The following is a 13,656-nucleotide window of genomic DNA, read 5'->3' as shown; positions in this document are numbered from 1 at the left end:
GCATCAGGCTCCCTGCTCGGCGGGAAACCTGCTTCTCCCTCTCCCACTGCCCTTGCTTGTGTTCCCTCTCTCGCTGTCTCTCTCTGTCAAATAAATAAGTAAAATCTTAAAAAAAAAAAAAAAAAGAAAAACATTCCCTCAAAAGAAAGGCAACAATGACTTGAAGTTTAATCATTTCTTCTGCCATGAAGCTTTCCTATGTCCCTACCCTAAAGGCATTCTGATTTCCTCTGCATATATACTTAGTTCATTCATTCCTCTTCCTTATTTTTTTAACCTGTTATACTTGTAAATGACTTATTTTGGAAAGCAGAAATTATATCTTATTTATCTTAATGTCTCCTAATGTATCCTACACTGGTAGTGTATGAGACCACTGGTGAATGAATGAATAAGGCTCAAGAAGATGGTCATTTTGTGGCACCCCAAAAATGTACACAGGAGGAGGAGGTATCCAGGAATGTGAGGCCAGGGCAGCTCTCTCCATGCTTAGCAGCTCTCTCCCTCCCACAGAGGGCCACCTGGGTGGCTCAGTCGGTTAAGCGTCTGCCTTCAGCTCAGGTCATGATCCCAGGGTCCTAGGATCGAGCCCCGCATCGGGCTCCCTGCTCAGTGGGAAGCCTGCTTCTCCCTTTCCCCCTGCTTGTGTTCCCGCTGTCACTGTCTCTCTCTCTGTCAAATAAATAAATTCTTTTTTTTTTTTTTAAAGATTTTATTTATTTATTTGAGAGAATGAGATAGAGAGAGAGAGCATGAGAGGGGATAGGGTCAGAGGACGAAGCAGACTCCCCGCCGAGCAGGGAGCCCGATGCGGGACTCGATCCAGGGACTCCGGGATCATGACCTGAGCCGAAGGCAGTCGCCCAACCAACTGAGCCACCCAGGCGCCCCAAATAAATAAATTCTTAAAAAAAAAAAATTCCCACAGAAAAAATAAAATAAAATATTCCTATAGAATCTCAGGGTAAGATACAACAAAAAGAAAGTGGAAGAGCAATTCTAATTTAGTGTTTTGATTTTTTTGCCCACCATTTACTGTAAAGATAAGCAAGAATGGGAGAAAGTGAGGTACTATTCTCTGAAATTCATCCTCAGTACTATATCCTTCTACCATCACTCTCCCCACCCCAACCCCTCAAGAAACAATATAACAAAATGGCTACCTATGCCTATCATTTTAGAACTATGGGGAAAGTAAGTGGGTGGTTAATTATAAGTCTATGTACTTACATTAGTTAGCTAACTAAAATCATACCTTCTTAAAATAATCATTTTGTAAACGTATCATTTTCATAACTATTCTAAGTAACCCTGTCACTATTTTTCTTTCTTTCTTTTTTTCACTATTTTTAGCTATTATTTTATTTTACAGTTTTCAGGGAAAGGAGGGAGGAGGTGAGTATTATGAGTGAGTATATTTAAATCACTTTTTAAAATGGCTTTTTTTTTTAAAGATTTTATTTATTTGACAGAGAGAGCGACAGCAAGAGAGGGAACACAAGCAAGGGAAGTGTGAGAGAGGAAGCAGGCTTCCCGCTGAGCAGGGAGGCCGATGGGGGGCTTGATCCCAGGACCCTGGGATCATGACCTGAGCCAAAGGCAGATGCTTAACGACTGAGCCACCCAGGTGCCCCCAAAATGGCTATTTTTATACTTACTTACTATACACACCAAAATTATGTGAAGTTGATTATTTCATCTCACTGTAAAATGTTACGAGCACAAAGTGACCTGTGTGCATTCTAAAGATAAACAAACTTAAAAATTCTGAATGCTCTTGCAGCAATGTCTGTGATTTTCTAATTTTCTACTCATTAAATCAATACTCTTTAATAAATGTACATGCTCGGGGCGCCTGGGTGGCTCAGTCGGTTAAGCGACTGCCTTCGGCTCAGGTCATGATCCCAGGGTCCTGGGATCGAGTCCCACATCGGGCTCCCTGCTCTGCAGGGAGTCTGCTTCTCCCTCTCCCACTCCCCCTGCTTGTGTTCCCTCTCTCGCTGTGTCTCTCTGTCAAATAAATAATAAAAATAAAATCTTTAAAAAAAAATAAATGTACATGCTCATCTCTTCAAAGAGTAGAATAACAGGAAATAACCTGGGTCAGCTGTTAGCATTTTCTTCTAAAATAATGATATACTAACATATATTTTCTGTACAGAAGCAGTGCTATTTTCACAGCTGGCCCAGGTTATTTATTAAAGAGTGTTGATTTAATGAGTAGAAAATTAGAAAATCACAGACATTGCTGCAAGAGCGTTCAGAATTTTTAAGTTTGTTTATCTTTAGAGCCAGAGAATACATGCTGACATGTAGAGAAAAAGATTTCCCCACTACAAAAATATCTAGGTGGCATTTAAAAACTCTCAACAATTATAACTCATGTAAAAATGGAAATATAATATTTATACACCTAAACATATTGTCTTATAAAATATCATTTGATGAATACACAAACAGACCAGATACTCAACAGGAAACTAAAACATGTCACTATTTAAGTCCTTAAACTTAAATTGCATTTAAAATAGATTTGGCTATTCTATTTCTTTTTCCTTGAAAATTTAAAGGATTACTTCTTTGAATCAACAAGATACTTAGATTAATCTAGATTAATCTAATAAAAGAGAAAACAAGAGAGTTCAGGTAATAGAGAAAAGAGATATACTGGGGAGGCAAAAGTAGACACGCATAAGCTCAGAAAGAGCAAGACAGCTTAAATATGTATTTTATATGATCTGAATCAGATCATATAAACAAAATATTTTCCCCTGAACAAAATTGTTAATTTTGGTAGGGAACATTCATTGGAATAAAGTAAGCAATGGATGATTACATGAATCATTACTGGGTACAATGGCTGTGGCTTAGTGTGTTATTTTAAATTCACTTATTAAAATGAGAACCTCTTTGGGAAATAAGAACAAATAAAAGCAAAGCACAGCATTGAAGATTATATTAAGAAAGGTGCTAATTAAATAGCTAATAATATAAAGTCGTTAACTACTTAATGTTTTGTAATAGGCCACAGCACTCTCATCAATATTTCATTTCAAAGGTTTTACATTCCAATTCTGAGTACCATTAACGACAGCCAAAAACTAGATTCAAAATGCTTCCAAGAATTCCTATTTTCTTCTTAAACAACATCTGAAAATACAACACACAGAAAGCATAGTAACCTTAAGTGGTCTAAAAGCTAAGGGTTAGAATTTTTATCTCAAAAAAAAAAAAAAAAAAAAAAAATTTTTATCTCAATCACCTAGTCAAGTTGACATTTAGAAAAAGTTAGTAACTAGCTGTAGGTCTGAAAACAAAGAATATTAAAGTATTTGATACTTCCATTATCCATAGCTTGCTGAGAGATGTTACTTTCATTTGATGGAAGTCAAGAATCAAATTCATCTCAATTAATACAATGACTTTAAAAGAGTTTAATGATGTGAAAACCTGGGCTATATTGTTTAAAAGCAGAATTTATAACATGAATGGGGGAAAAAGAAATTAAATGTTATTAGAATAATTAAGCAACTAGACCATGCTACTGTTGTTCCATCTTCACAAATTTAAAGCTGTGAAAATTTGTCACTGTCCTGTTTGAACCATGCTGAATTAAGGACTAGTCATGATAACCCTCAGAAGTCAGGATCTGTGCTCTATGGCTCAGGCTCTGCCCTAGCCCTACTCGGGAGATTCAGGACGGTCAGAGACACAGTTTGGACAAAGACAATGCTGTCTAACAATAAAGTGGCCTTGACCTAAATCAACAAAGAGCAAATGCTTTATCACTCATTATAAGTTTTACCTCTTGAGGAAGTTCTAGTTTAGAACGGTCAGTTCCTTCTTTTGACTGAAGGCCCATCAGATAAGGGACAGGAGCATCAAGAAAATGTAGCAGAGAAGCAGGGAGGATGGGCACATAAACATGTTGCCATTGAAATGGGAACAAAAGTGTGGTGATGCCTTCCGCCACAGTCATCAAGCGTTGATAATCTGTACAGAACAAGGAAAAAAGGAGGGGAAGATTCCAAATAAAAACATAATCACTGCATTAAGCTTGAAAATACTAATTTCCAGGAAAAAAATCTTGTTGTAATAAATAAAATGTTTATGATCATGCAGAAAATAGGTCAATTCTATCCCAGCATAATTAAAGAGTTCAATGGTTTCACCTGAATGGTACTAAGGGGTATGAGTAGGTGGGAAACATTATTTTATTCCTGCTTCTCAAATCACCAGTATGTAAGTTTACACTCCCTTAAAATGTGGAGGAAACAAGAACTAATAGAATTGCTCTTGGCACGTAGCCCATTGAAAGTGTACCAGGATACTGCTACTGATTACTTTTTGTATACATGCATATCAATGTAATTCCCAATTCAGATGCTCTTTTTTTCTTGTATATATGATCATGGTTATGGCCTATGGTTATCCTGATTATATTTATTTTAGCCTTCATTTTGTGGGTCTAAGAAATCAAACAGATATATGCATTCATAATCATACTTCCTATATTTAACCCCCAACTATGTAACTATCAAATCTGTAAAGTGAAAGTTACCTGAAAATTAAAGGTTGATTTTTGTGTTTTCTTCACATGAATTAATCAAAACTACAAACTGCTAACAATATTAAAGTGCCCTCCCCATTTTATTGCAATATAATTGACATATAACACTGTATTAGTTTTAGGTGTATGACATAATTACTTGATATATGTATATATTGCAAAATGATTACCACAGTAAGTTTTGTTAACATCTATTATCTCACATAGTTACAAATAAAGTGCCCTCTTAAACCACTCTGCCATAGAGGTGCTTTATTCATTATTGTCTATAAACCTCATTTAAACCTTTGGAGGCAGATGTGTTTAGAATTCATTTATTTTTTATAAAGGTAATATTGTGGGGTGCCTGGGTGGCTCAGCTGGTTAAGCAAGCATCTGCCTTCAACTCAGGTCATGATCCTGGAGTCCTGGGATTAGGGTTCCCTGCTCAGCAGGGAGTCTGCTTCTCCCTCTCCTTCTGCTCCTCCCCCAGCTCATGCTCTCTTTCTCACTCACTCACTCTCGCTCTCTCAAATAAATAAATATCTAAAAAAAAAAGGTAATATTGTGCATATAGCATATACATGAAATATCTGGGGCAGCACCCTGTAATAAAACACATTAATATTTCTGCAACAAACTTTATGAGTGTCCTAATAAGACAGATAAAGAATTTAAATAGGGTCACTCTGGTTCAGGTCTTTTTCAATAAATGAGTTATAAAAAGAATCTTTTATTTTCTGAAATTTTTTGGATTTGAAAATTGAAGAGAAAGGATTATGGACTTGTAATTTTGCTCTCATAGAATTCATTGGACACAAAAACAGTAAAATCTGGGGGAGTAAGATTTGGGAGAAGTCTTTTAAAATATTTTTTTTTTTTAAGATTTTATTTATTTATTTGAGAGAGACAATGAGGTAGAGAGAGCATGAGAGGGGGGAGGGTCAGAGGGAGAAGCAGACTCCCTGCCGAGCAGGGAGCCCGACGCGGGACTCGATCCAGGGACTCCAGGATCATGACCTGAGCCGAAGGCAGTCGCTTAACCAACTGAGCCACCCAGGTGCCCCGGGAGAAGTCTTTTTAAAAAGGTTAAAGAAAATGATCAGATGCTATTTGGTTCACATCAACCCAAAGAACACCTGACCAAACATAAACAGGATGTTTTCTGCTTAAAAATCTTTGTGTTGTTTTATAATTTGTATACAACTACCTTTAATAGTCTACAGTGGGATTCTGGTAATGAATCATCAGCTATCCATAGCCAAGTATACTTAGAAGTTTCCTTATGTGATTCACTATTAAGACTTAAATTTTATGGGGTGCCTGGCCGGCTTAGTCGGTAGAGAATGTGACTCTTGATCTTGGGGTTGTAGACTTGAGCCCCACGTTGGCTGTAGAGATTACTTAAAAAAATTCTTAAAAGAAAAAAAAAAGACTTAAATTTTAGGTGAAAACCTGTTTATAGGAATACTTTAAAAACACAAATACCAGGGGGCCTGAGGGGTAGGGGTCAGACATAGGAACATGAATAGCTGACCAAATTACCTCAGGTGGGGACATGGACACACATACACATGAACATGAACACACACACACACACACCAGCTGAGGCCCAGAGAACATGAATAGCTGACCAAATTACCTCAGGTGGGGACATGGACATACCTGAACATGAACATGCACGCTCACACACACACCAGCTGGGACACACATGAACATGAACACACACACGTGTACGCACACACACCAGCTGAGGCCCAGAGAAGCTGGGCTGAGACAGCTGGTACTCTGTGGAGATGGGGTGGTCAAAGGAGATCAAATAATCAGCTACCACTTTGCTGGTCAACAGGCAGATGTTTGAGCTATAGGAGATGGGGTCTTTCATCACACAGGTAGGGGTGGGCAGCTGACCTGAAACCCTGAAATCTGTTGAATGTCCCTGTAATTGTAGCTCTGAACTATGACAGGACTCCATAATGGCCTTGCCCTGTGGGCTTTTTTCTCCACTGTGGGCTCAGTAAGGACAGAGTGGTACCCATTTGCCCATAAAGCACAGGGCCTAATTTATAGCAGTGCTGATCAAAATTTACCGACCACCCCCACCAAAATTTTCCTTTTTAGAGAGAGAGACTTTTTAGAGAGAGAGACTGCACAAGCACATGTGCAGGGGAAGGAGCAGAGGGAGACAGAGAGAATCTCAAGCAGACTCCACGCTGAGCATAGAGCCTGATGTGGGGCTTGATCTCATGACCCTGAGATCATGACCTAAGCCGAAATCAAGAGTTGGATGCTTAACCAACTGAGTCACCCAAGTGTCCCTACTGACCAAATTTAATGATGCTACCCAATGTTATAATTTTCTCCTCTTATTGTAAAAGTCCTAACAAAACACAAAAAATAAGGGGTAGGAATGCATGCAGATAAACTAGGAAAAGGCCAAATTCAGGGAAATGTCTAAGATGGCCACCCATTTCAACCAAGGATTGGAGTCTTTTTTATTTTTGTAACTTTGGCACCTTATCCCAGTATCTGACATATAACAGATGTTCAAATTAAAAAAAAAAATTTAAAGATTTTATTTGAGAGAGAGAGAGAGAGAGAGAGGACGAGCAGGGGGAGGGGCAAAGGGAGAAGGGAAGCAGGCTCCTCGCTGAGTGCGAAGCCAGAGCCTGACATGGGACTGGATCCCAGGACCCCGAGATCATGACCTGAGCTAAAGGCAGATGCTTAACTGACTGAGCCACTCAGGCGACCCTCTAAAAATATTTTTTAACAAATAAATGAATTAGTGGGATAAGACTACATAATTTTGCTGGATATCCACAACTTAAATAGACAATTGGTTAGATTTTGTCCACAAGAGACTAAAGAACTAATTTTTCAGTAGGAGAAAATGTAACTACTCAGATGAGAAACTGCATTCAAAAATCACATTTCTTGGATATTCATATATTCAGTTAATTATCTACATGCCCACTTATAAAGAAAATTCAAATATCCATTTACTAAGCCATGGGATACTGTTCATTACACAGAGAATTTACCGGGACGCCTGGGTGGCTCAGTTGGTTAATCAACTGCCTTCAGCTCAGGTCATGATCCTGGAGTCCCTGGATCGAGTCCTGCATCGGGTCCCTGCTCAGCAGGGAGTCTGCTTCTCCCTCTGACCCTCCCCCCTCTCATGCTCTACCTCATTCTCTCTCAAATAAATAAATAAAATCTTAAAAAAAAAAAAGGATTTTTTACCAAGTAACTTATTCTAACTATGTTTAAGTAGACCGTGTAGGGATCAGAACTACTGTTTAGGAATAATTATCAGATCTAAACATCTTTTTCCTCCTTTATATAAAAAATGTGAAGATTTTAATAGTGAAATATAATGCAGGTTTTCCAAGGCCCTTCAGAGTAGAAAGAAGGCTCTCAGGAAGCCCCCACAGCTTTTTGGAAGTGACTAGAGAATTAAAGCACATTGTTGTCCTACCAGGAAGATGTATTCCACATGTCACTCCTGAGGTTTGAGGAAAACAGAGCTCATTGAAAAATTAAGAGAAAGGAAAAAAAAAAAAAGGAAGAAAAAGAAAAGTTAAGAGAAAGAAAAAGTTAACTTCATAGCCACCTTATTTATATATTTTATGATTCGACTATATTCAAAATGTACAGTATGTACTATGTAGATGGGCTGTTAGAAAAATAACTTGATTGTTCTGGTATTTATTTGCTAACTTTAAAAAACTGCTATTAGTTAGGGTGCCTGGCTGGCTTAGTCAGAAGGGCATGCGACTCTTCACTTTGGGATGGTGAATTTGAGACTTACGTTGGGTATAACGAGATTACTTAATAAAAACTTAAAAAAAATAAAATAAATAAAAATTGCTTTAGTTTTACTGTGGGTTTCTACAGTTTTACTGTTGTAAAAAGTTATAGAAATAAACTATTATCAGGGGTTTTTTGGTACTGCTGAAGATTAGTTTTCTTTTTTTTTTTTTTTTAAAGATTTTATTTATTTATTTGAGAGAGAGAATGAGAGAGAGAGAGCAGATGAGAGGGGGGAGGGTCAGAGGAAGAAGCAGACCCCCTGCCGAGCAAGGAGCCCGATATGGGACTCGATCCCAGGACTCCAGGATCATGACCTGAGCCGAAGGCAGTCGCTTAAACGACTGAGCTACCCAGGCGCCCTGAAGATTAGTTTTCTAAGACAATCACTTCCTTAAAAAAAGTCAATGTTTCTAATTTAACTAGTTTCTTTAGGAAAAAAAAGCAGTAACACTAAAATCTAGGTTTTAAAAAAGAATTAGTTTTTACACAACATTAAATGGGAAAAAAAACTACTTAAACTACTTAAGTAATTTAATGTAGGGGGATATTCTTCCTCCAATCCCTTACCCATTTCTAATTTATGAATACCTTACTTAAGAATAATGTTTGTTTGTTTAAAGATTTTACCTATTTATTTGAGAGAGAGAGAGAGAGCGCATGTACCGCACACACAAGTGGGGGGGGGGGGGGGGAAGGGCAGAGGGAGAGGGAGAAGTAGGCTCCCCACTGAACAGGGGGGGGGGGGGGGGGGGGGGGGGTGCTGAGATCATGACCTGAGTCAAAGGCAGCCCCTTAACCAATGGAGCCACCCAGGTGCCCCTAAGAATAATTTTTTTAAAAAAAGATTTTATTTATTTGAGAGAGAGAGAACGAGTCGGGGGCAGAGGCAGAGGGAGGGGGAGAAGCTGACTCCCCGCTGAGCAGGGAGCCCGATGCCAGACTCGATACCAGGATCCAATCCCAGGACCCTGAGATCCTGACCTGAGCCAAAGGCAGATGCTTAACTGACTGAGCCACCCAGGCACCCCAAGAATAATGTTTTTAAGGGGTGCCTGGGTGGCTCCATCTGTTAAGTGTCCTATTCTTGGTTTGATCTCATGGGTCGTGGACTCCTCGCTCAGCAGGGAGTCTGCTTGAAAGAATCTCCCCCTTTGCCTGTCGTCCTGACCTCCCCTCCCTGCTCGCACGTGTGTGTACAAGAATGCACTCTCTCTCTAAAAATAAACAAATCTTTAAATAATAATAATAATAATGTTTTTAAGGAAAAGGAGGAATGAGAAGATTCATTTGGTTAAGAAATAGTAATCATTTATTCTATGAATGCTCTTCAGTCAAAAACCCCAGGAACACACCTGTATTTGAACAAGTTGGGTTTACTACTCCTTATGGAGAAGGAGCGCACACACCCTGGGGATCTGTGGCATGTCTTTGTAAGATGGTTTAGAGATAAGGATTAGGAATTTGGGCTGGGTTTGGATAATTTTAGGAAGAGTATAAAGAAGTAGAGACTTGCTTTGGATTAGGTACTGTCACAAATCAAGGCAATTCTATGACAGGGTATCTCAATAAATCTGATCTATAGGGAAGGCAGATTAAGGTGGGGTTAGAATCTATTTGGTAAGGAAGTGAAGCAGCAGTTACTAATTCAGCGAGAGAAGAGGATGTTTGGTATTTTGTGAGGTACACAGTGATCTTGCTTGAAGCGGAAGTTCCTGTTAGACTATTTATATTCTATAGAACAACATGGCTCAGTCATGAGCATCAGATCAGTACGCAATAACAGTGAGCCCTAGTTTGAGAACTAGATCAGTTCCTGGATGTCAGGGGCTACTTTAATATTTCTTTCTCAATTGTAAGCCAGATATAGGTGAAAGGCTCAAGACTGTAAGCAGTCTGATCCTGTGCCACTTACATATTGCCTCTCAGCTCCAAACTCACTCAGCACATGGTCTACGATAATGGACTAAACTAAGCATTCTCTTTTACAGTGAGCACAATGTTAAACTTTGCCAGTAGAAAGCAATGCAGAGACACTGCAGGAGGAAGGAGCTTCTCTTCTCGGTTCCAGTGTACAACTGCAATGTTTTGTTTGTTCTTGCTCCTGTTGCATGGTTGAGCAGTGATGTGGTCTTATGAAGACATCTGGTGGGTACTTCCCCAGCCATATGCCAAGAGGAAGCAGCCTCAGTGACCGGGCCAGTGGTCACCTTCCCATGGCCCCTCTAACATGGATATTGTACACTCAGATCTCACACCCACAATGGTGTCCTGACAAGTTCTGTGTGCCCACTCACCAGCCGCAGCTCACTTGTACCTCAGAGGTTTGTTTCCCTTTGCCCAGTGACTCTGGACCAGGCAACCCACTGACTTTCTCCCCCATCCAATGGGCCGCAACTGGACCGTCTTCAACAAGGTATGAACCTCAGCCTTGGGAAATGGGCCACCCTTCCAAGTTTGTCCTTCCTTGGGTACCTGTTAAAGAGTTTTATTCATGGCTTTATACTTACTTTCTATTATAGCTTAATAATTCTTATTACATTCCTCTGAATTACAGATACGGTTTAATCTGTTTCCTGACTGGACCTAGGCTGAAAGGTCCAGGGTTTTAAGCAGTCAAATCAAATCTCTAGCAGCTTGGCTACTTTTTTTTTTTTTTTTAAAGATTTTATTTATTTATTTGATATAGAGAGAGCGCGCACAAACACGAGCAGGCAGAGCGGCAGGCAGAGGGAGAGGGAGAAGCAGGCTCCCCACTGAGCAGAGAGCCGGACATGGGGCTTGATCCCAGAACCCTGGGATCAGGGCCCGAGCCGTAGGCAGACGCTTAACCAACTGAACCACCCAGGCGACCCAGCTTGGCTACTTTTTTTCACCGTTGGTGGGAAAAATATTCAATCTCAGAGAAAACAAATTCTTCAAGTAATGGCAAGTAGCACCTTGGGCTGTTTTCTTGCTTTGATTATGGAAAACTTGCACATGGAGAGTGAAAATAAATTATCCCTCTTCTACTAGACATTGAAAGACTGATATACATGGTTTGTATTTCCTTCAGGACAATTCTCCCACCTGCTTGGGTATTCTAGGTCTATTCTTTCCAGTTCTGTGTCCTCTACAAGACTGGTTGAAATGCCACATCCTTTTTTATAATGCAATTACTTAGCAGAAACAAGACAATTCTTTTTAACTGAATCAAGAAATAAAAGAGCTTTCTTCTTTAAGTATGTTTTGAAAACTTCAGTTTTAGGAAAATTATTTTTGTTTGATACTCAAAGTGATGAATGAGTAAAAGACATTATTTTCATATTTAAGACATGCCTCAGCACAGCATATGAGGCTCTTTCTGACTTGGTCCTTTCCTGACCTCATTTCTTATCACCACCCTATACACAGTCAAATCATTTGCCTGTAATTCATTCACTGAATCTAACATGTTTTCACAGGTTTCTTTGCCTTTGTATACACTTTTTCTCTGTCTAGAAGGTCTCTTCCTCTTTCAGTGCTTGGCTGAGTTCCACTTTTTCCTTACTGACCATCATCTGCTAGAGAGCAATGACTGTATTTTTAATCTCAGAATTTCCAGTACTTGGTATAGAGCTTACACATAGTGAGTGGTCAATAAATGTGTGTTAAGAAATGAGTATGTTAATATCTAAGGCATGTAAAACAAAACGATTTAGACAATAAACAGATTATGCTTTACCACATTATACAGAATATACTGTCAAAAATTTGCTAGCAGTGGCTTATGTGCAGACCCTGTGAGGGCCCTGCCTCCACCGTCTCAGGCCCTGTCTAGCCAGCAACATTGTGGAGAACACGGTCAGCCCCACCAGGACAGCTGAAGGGCCTGCAGCTACACCTGACGTAGGGGGCACAGGACGAGTAGTGGCACAAGGCAACTCCACTGTCAGCTGGTGGCTCAGTGTCCGAGGAGGAGGCCATGTCTAATGGGATCTGCATACTGCAAAGCGCTGCCGTTAGAGGCATGAGGCTGGTGGTGGCCAGCACACCTTTGATGAACAGCATGATACAGCTAGAAGATTACACACCTACAGTCCTGGGTGCTGTGACTGGTCACCACCTGATGCTGGCTTTGAAGCCTCCAGTGCATGCATAATTCCGCTCATCTCTCTGGCTCCAGAAATTCATCTCAGGTATTGCCAACAATGCCTTACAGTACTTCAAAATGAAGGACACAGCTTCTGGAAGCTCCCAAAGCAAGAGCTAGGATTACAAGTTTTCTAACGATAGAGAACTTGACCCTTGACCTCAGCAAGTATGTGAAGTAGCTGCACTACATTTCATTTGCACCAACTAAATGTACCTGTTTGTCCCCCTGTCCCCACACTGACCTGTTTTCATAATAAACTACTGTAACAGCAACAAAAATTGCCTAAAGCTCACAAAGACATCACAAAAGACAGAATACAAATCCAAATCAACATAAAAAAATTCAACCTCCAAAATTCAGTGGGTGAAAAATGAGCCACATTTTGCTTATCATGTTCACAAAGATTTAAAAAGAAAATCACAGCAAAGGTGTGGAGAAAAAAGTATTTTCATAAGTTGCTAGAGCTTTCTATTTGGCAGTATTTATCAAAAGCTTAAAAATACACAGATCATTTGACCCAGCAATTTTGATTCTAGGAATTAATCATCTAAGTATATAAAAACGTAAGTACATGATGTTTTACATATAAAGTGTCATTTATAACATTTGTTATACCCTAAATACCTAACAAGAGGGATCTGATTGTAACAGTTATGGCTAGTCATATAACTGGATATACTGGAGCAATTAAAAGCACATCTATATTATTAACATAGAAAACTAAATCATCTTTGGCAGCAACTATGTATTAAGAACTTGCTGAAATTCCACTTGTGGGTATATGTCCAAAAGAACTGAAAGAAGAAACTTGAAAAGATATTTGCACATCAGTGTTTTTAGTACCATTATTCACAGTAACTAAGAGGTGAAAGCAACTCAAGTGTCCATCAGTAGATGAATGGATAAACAAAATGTGGTATACATGGGGCGCCTGGGTGGCTCAGTCGTTAAACGTCTGCCTTCGGCTCAGGTCTTGATCCCAGGGTCCTGGGATTGAGCCCCGTGTCAGGCTCCCTGTCCACGGGATGCCTGCTTCTCCCTCTCCCACTCCCCCTGCTTGTGTTCCCTCTCTCGCTGTCTCTCTCTGTCAAAAAAAAAAAAAAAATGTATACACACACACTGGAATATTATTCAACCTTAAAAAGGAAGGAAATCCTGACACATGCTACAACATGGATGA

General features: G+C 39.6%; 1 protein-coding gene across 1 annotated transcript in view; it reads right to left on the bottom strand.

The window, feature by feature from the left end:
• Nucleotides 1-13,656, bottom strand: part of DENND5B (DENN domain containing 5B) — a 185,025-nt gene that overhangs the window by 67,520 nt on the left and 103,849 nt on the right. The window contains exon 4 of the mRNA XM_021690540.1: nucleotides 3,806-3,993. Coding sequence (XP_021546215.1) covers nucleotides 3,806-3,993 — 188 coding nt within the window. The remainder of the gene's footprint in view (nucleotides 1-3,805; nucleotides 3,994-13,656) is intronic.

Source organism: Neomonachus schauinslandi, chromosome 5, assembly GCF_002201575.2.
Source record: "Neomonachus schauinslandi chromosome 5, ASM220157v2, whole genome shotgun sequence".
NCBI classification, from domain to species: Eukaryota; Metazoa; Chordata; class Mammalia; order Carnivora; family Phocidae; genus Neomonachus; species Neomonachus schauinslandi.
Note: the sequence above shows the minus strand (reverse complement) of the source record. Positions and strands in the feature narration are given on the sequence as shown.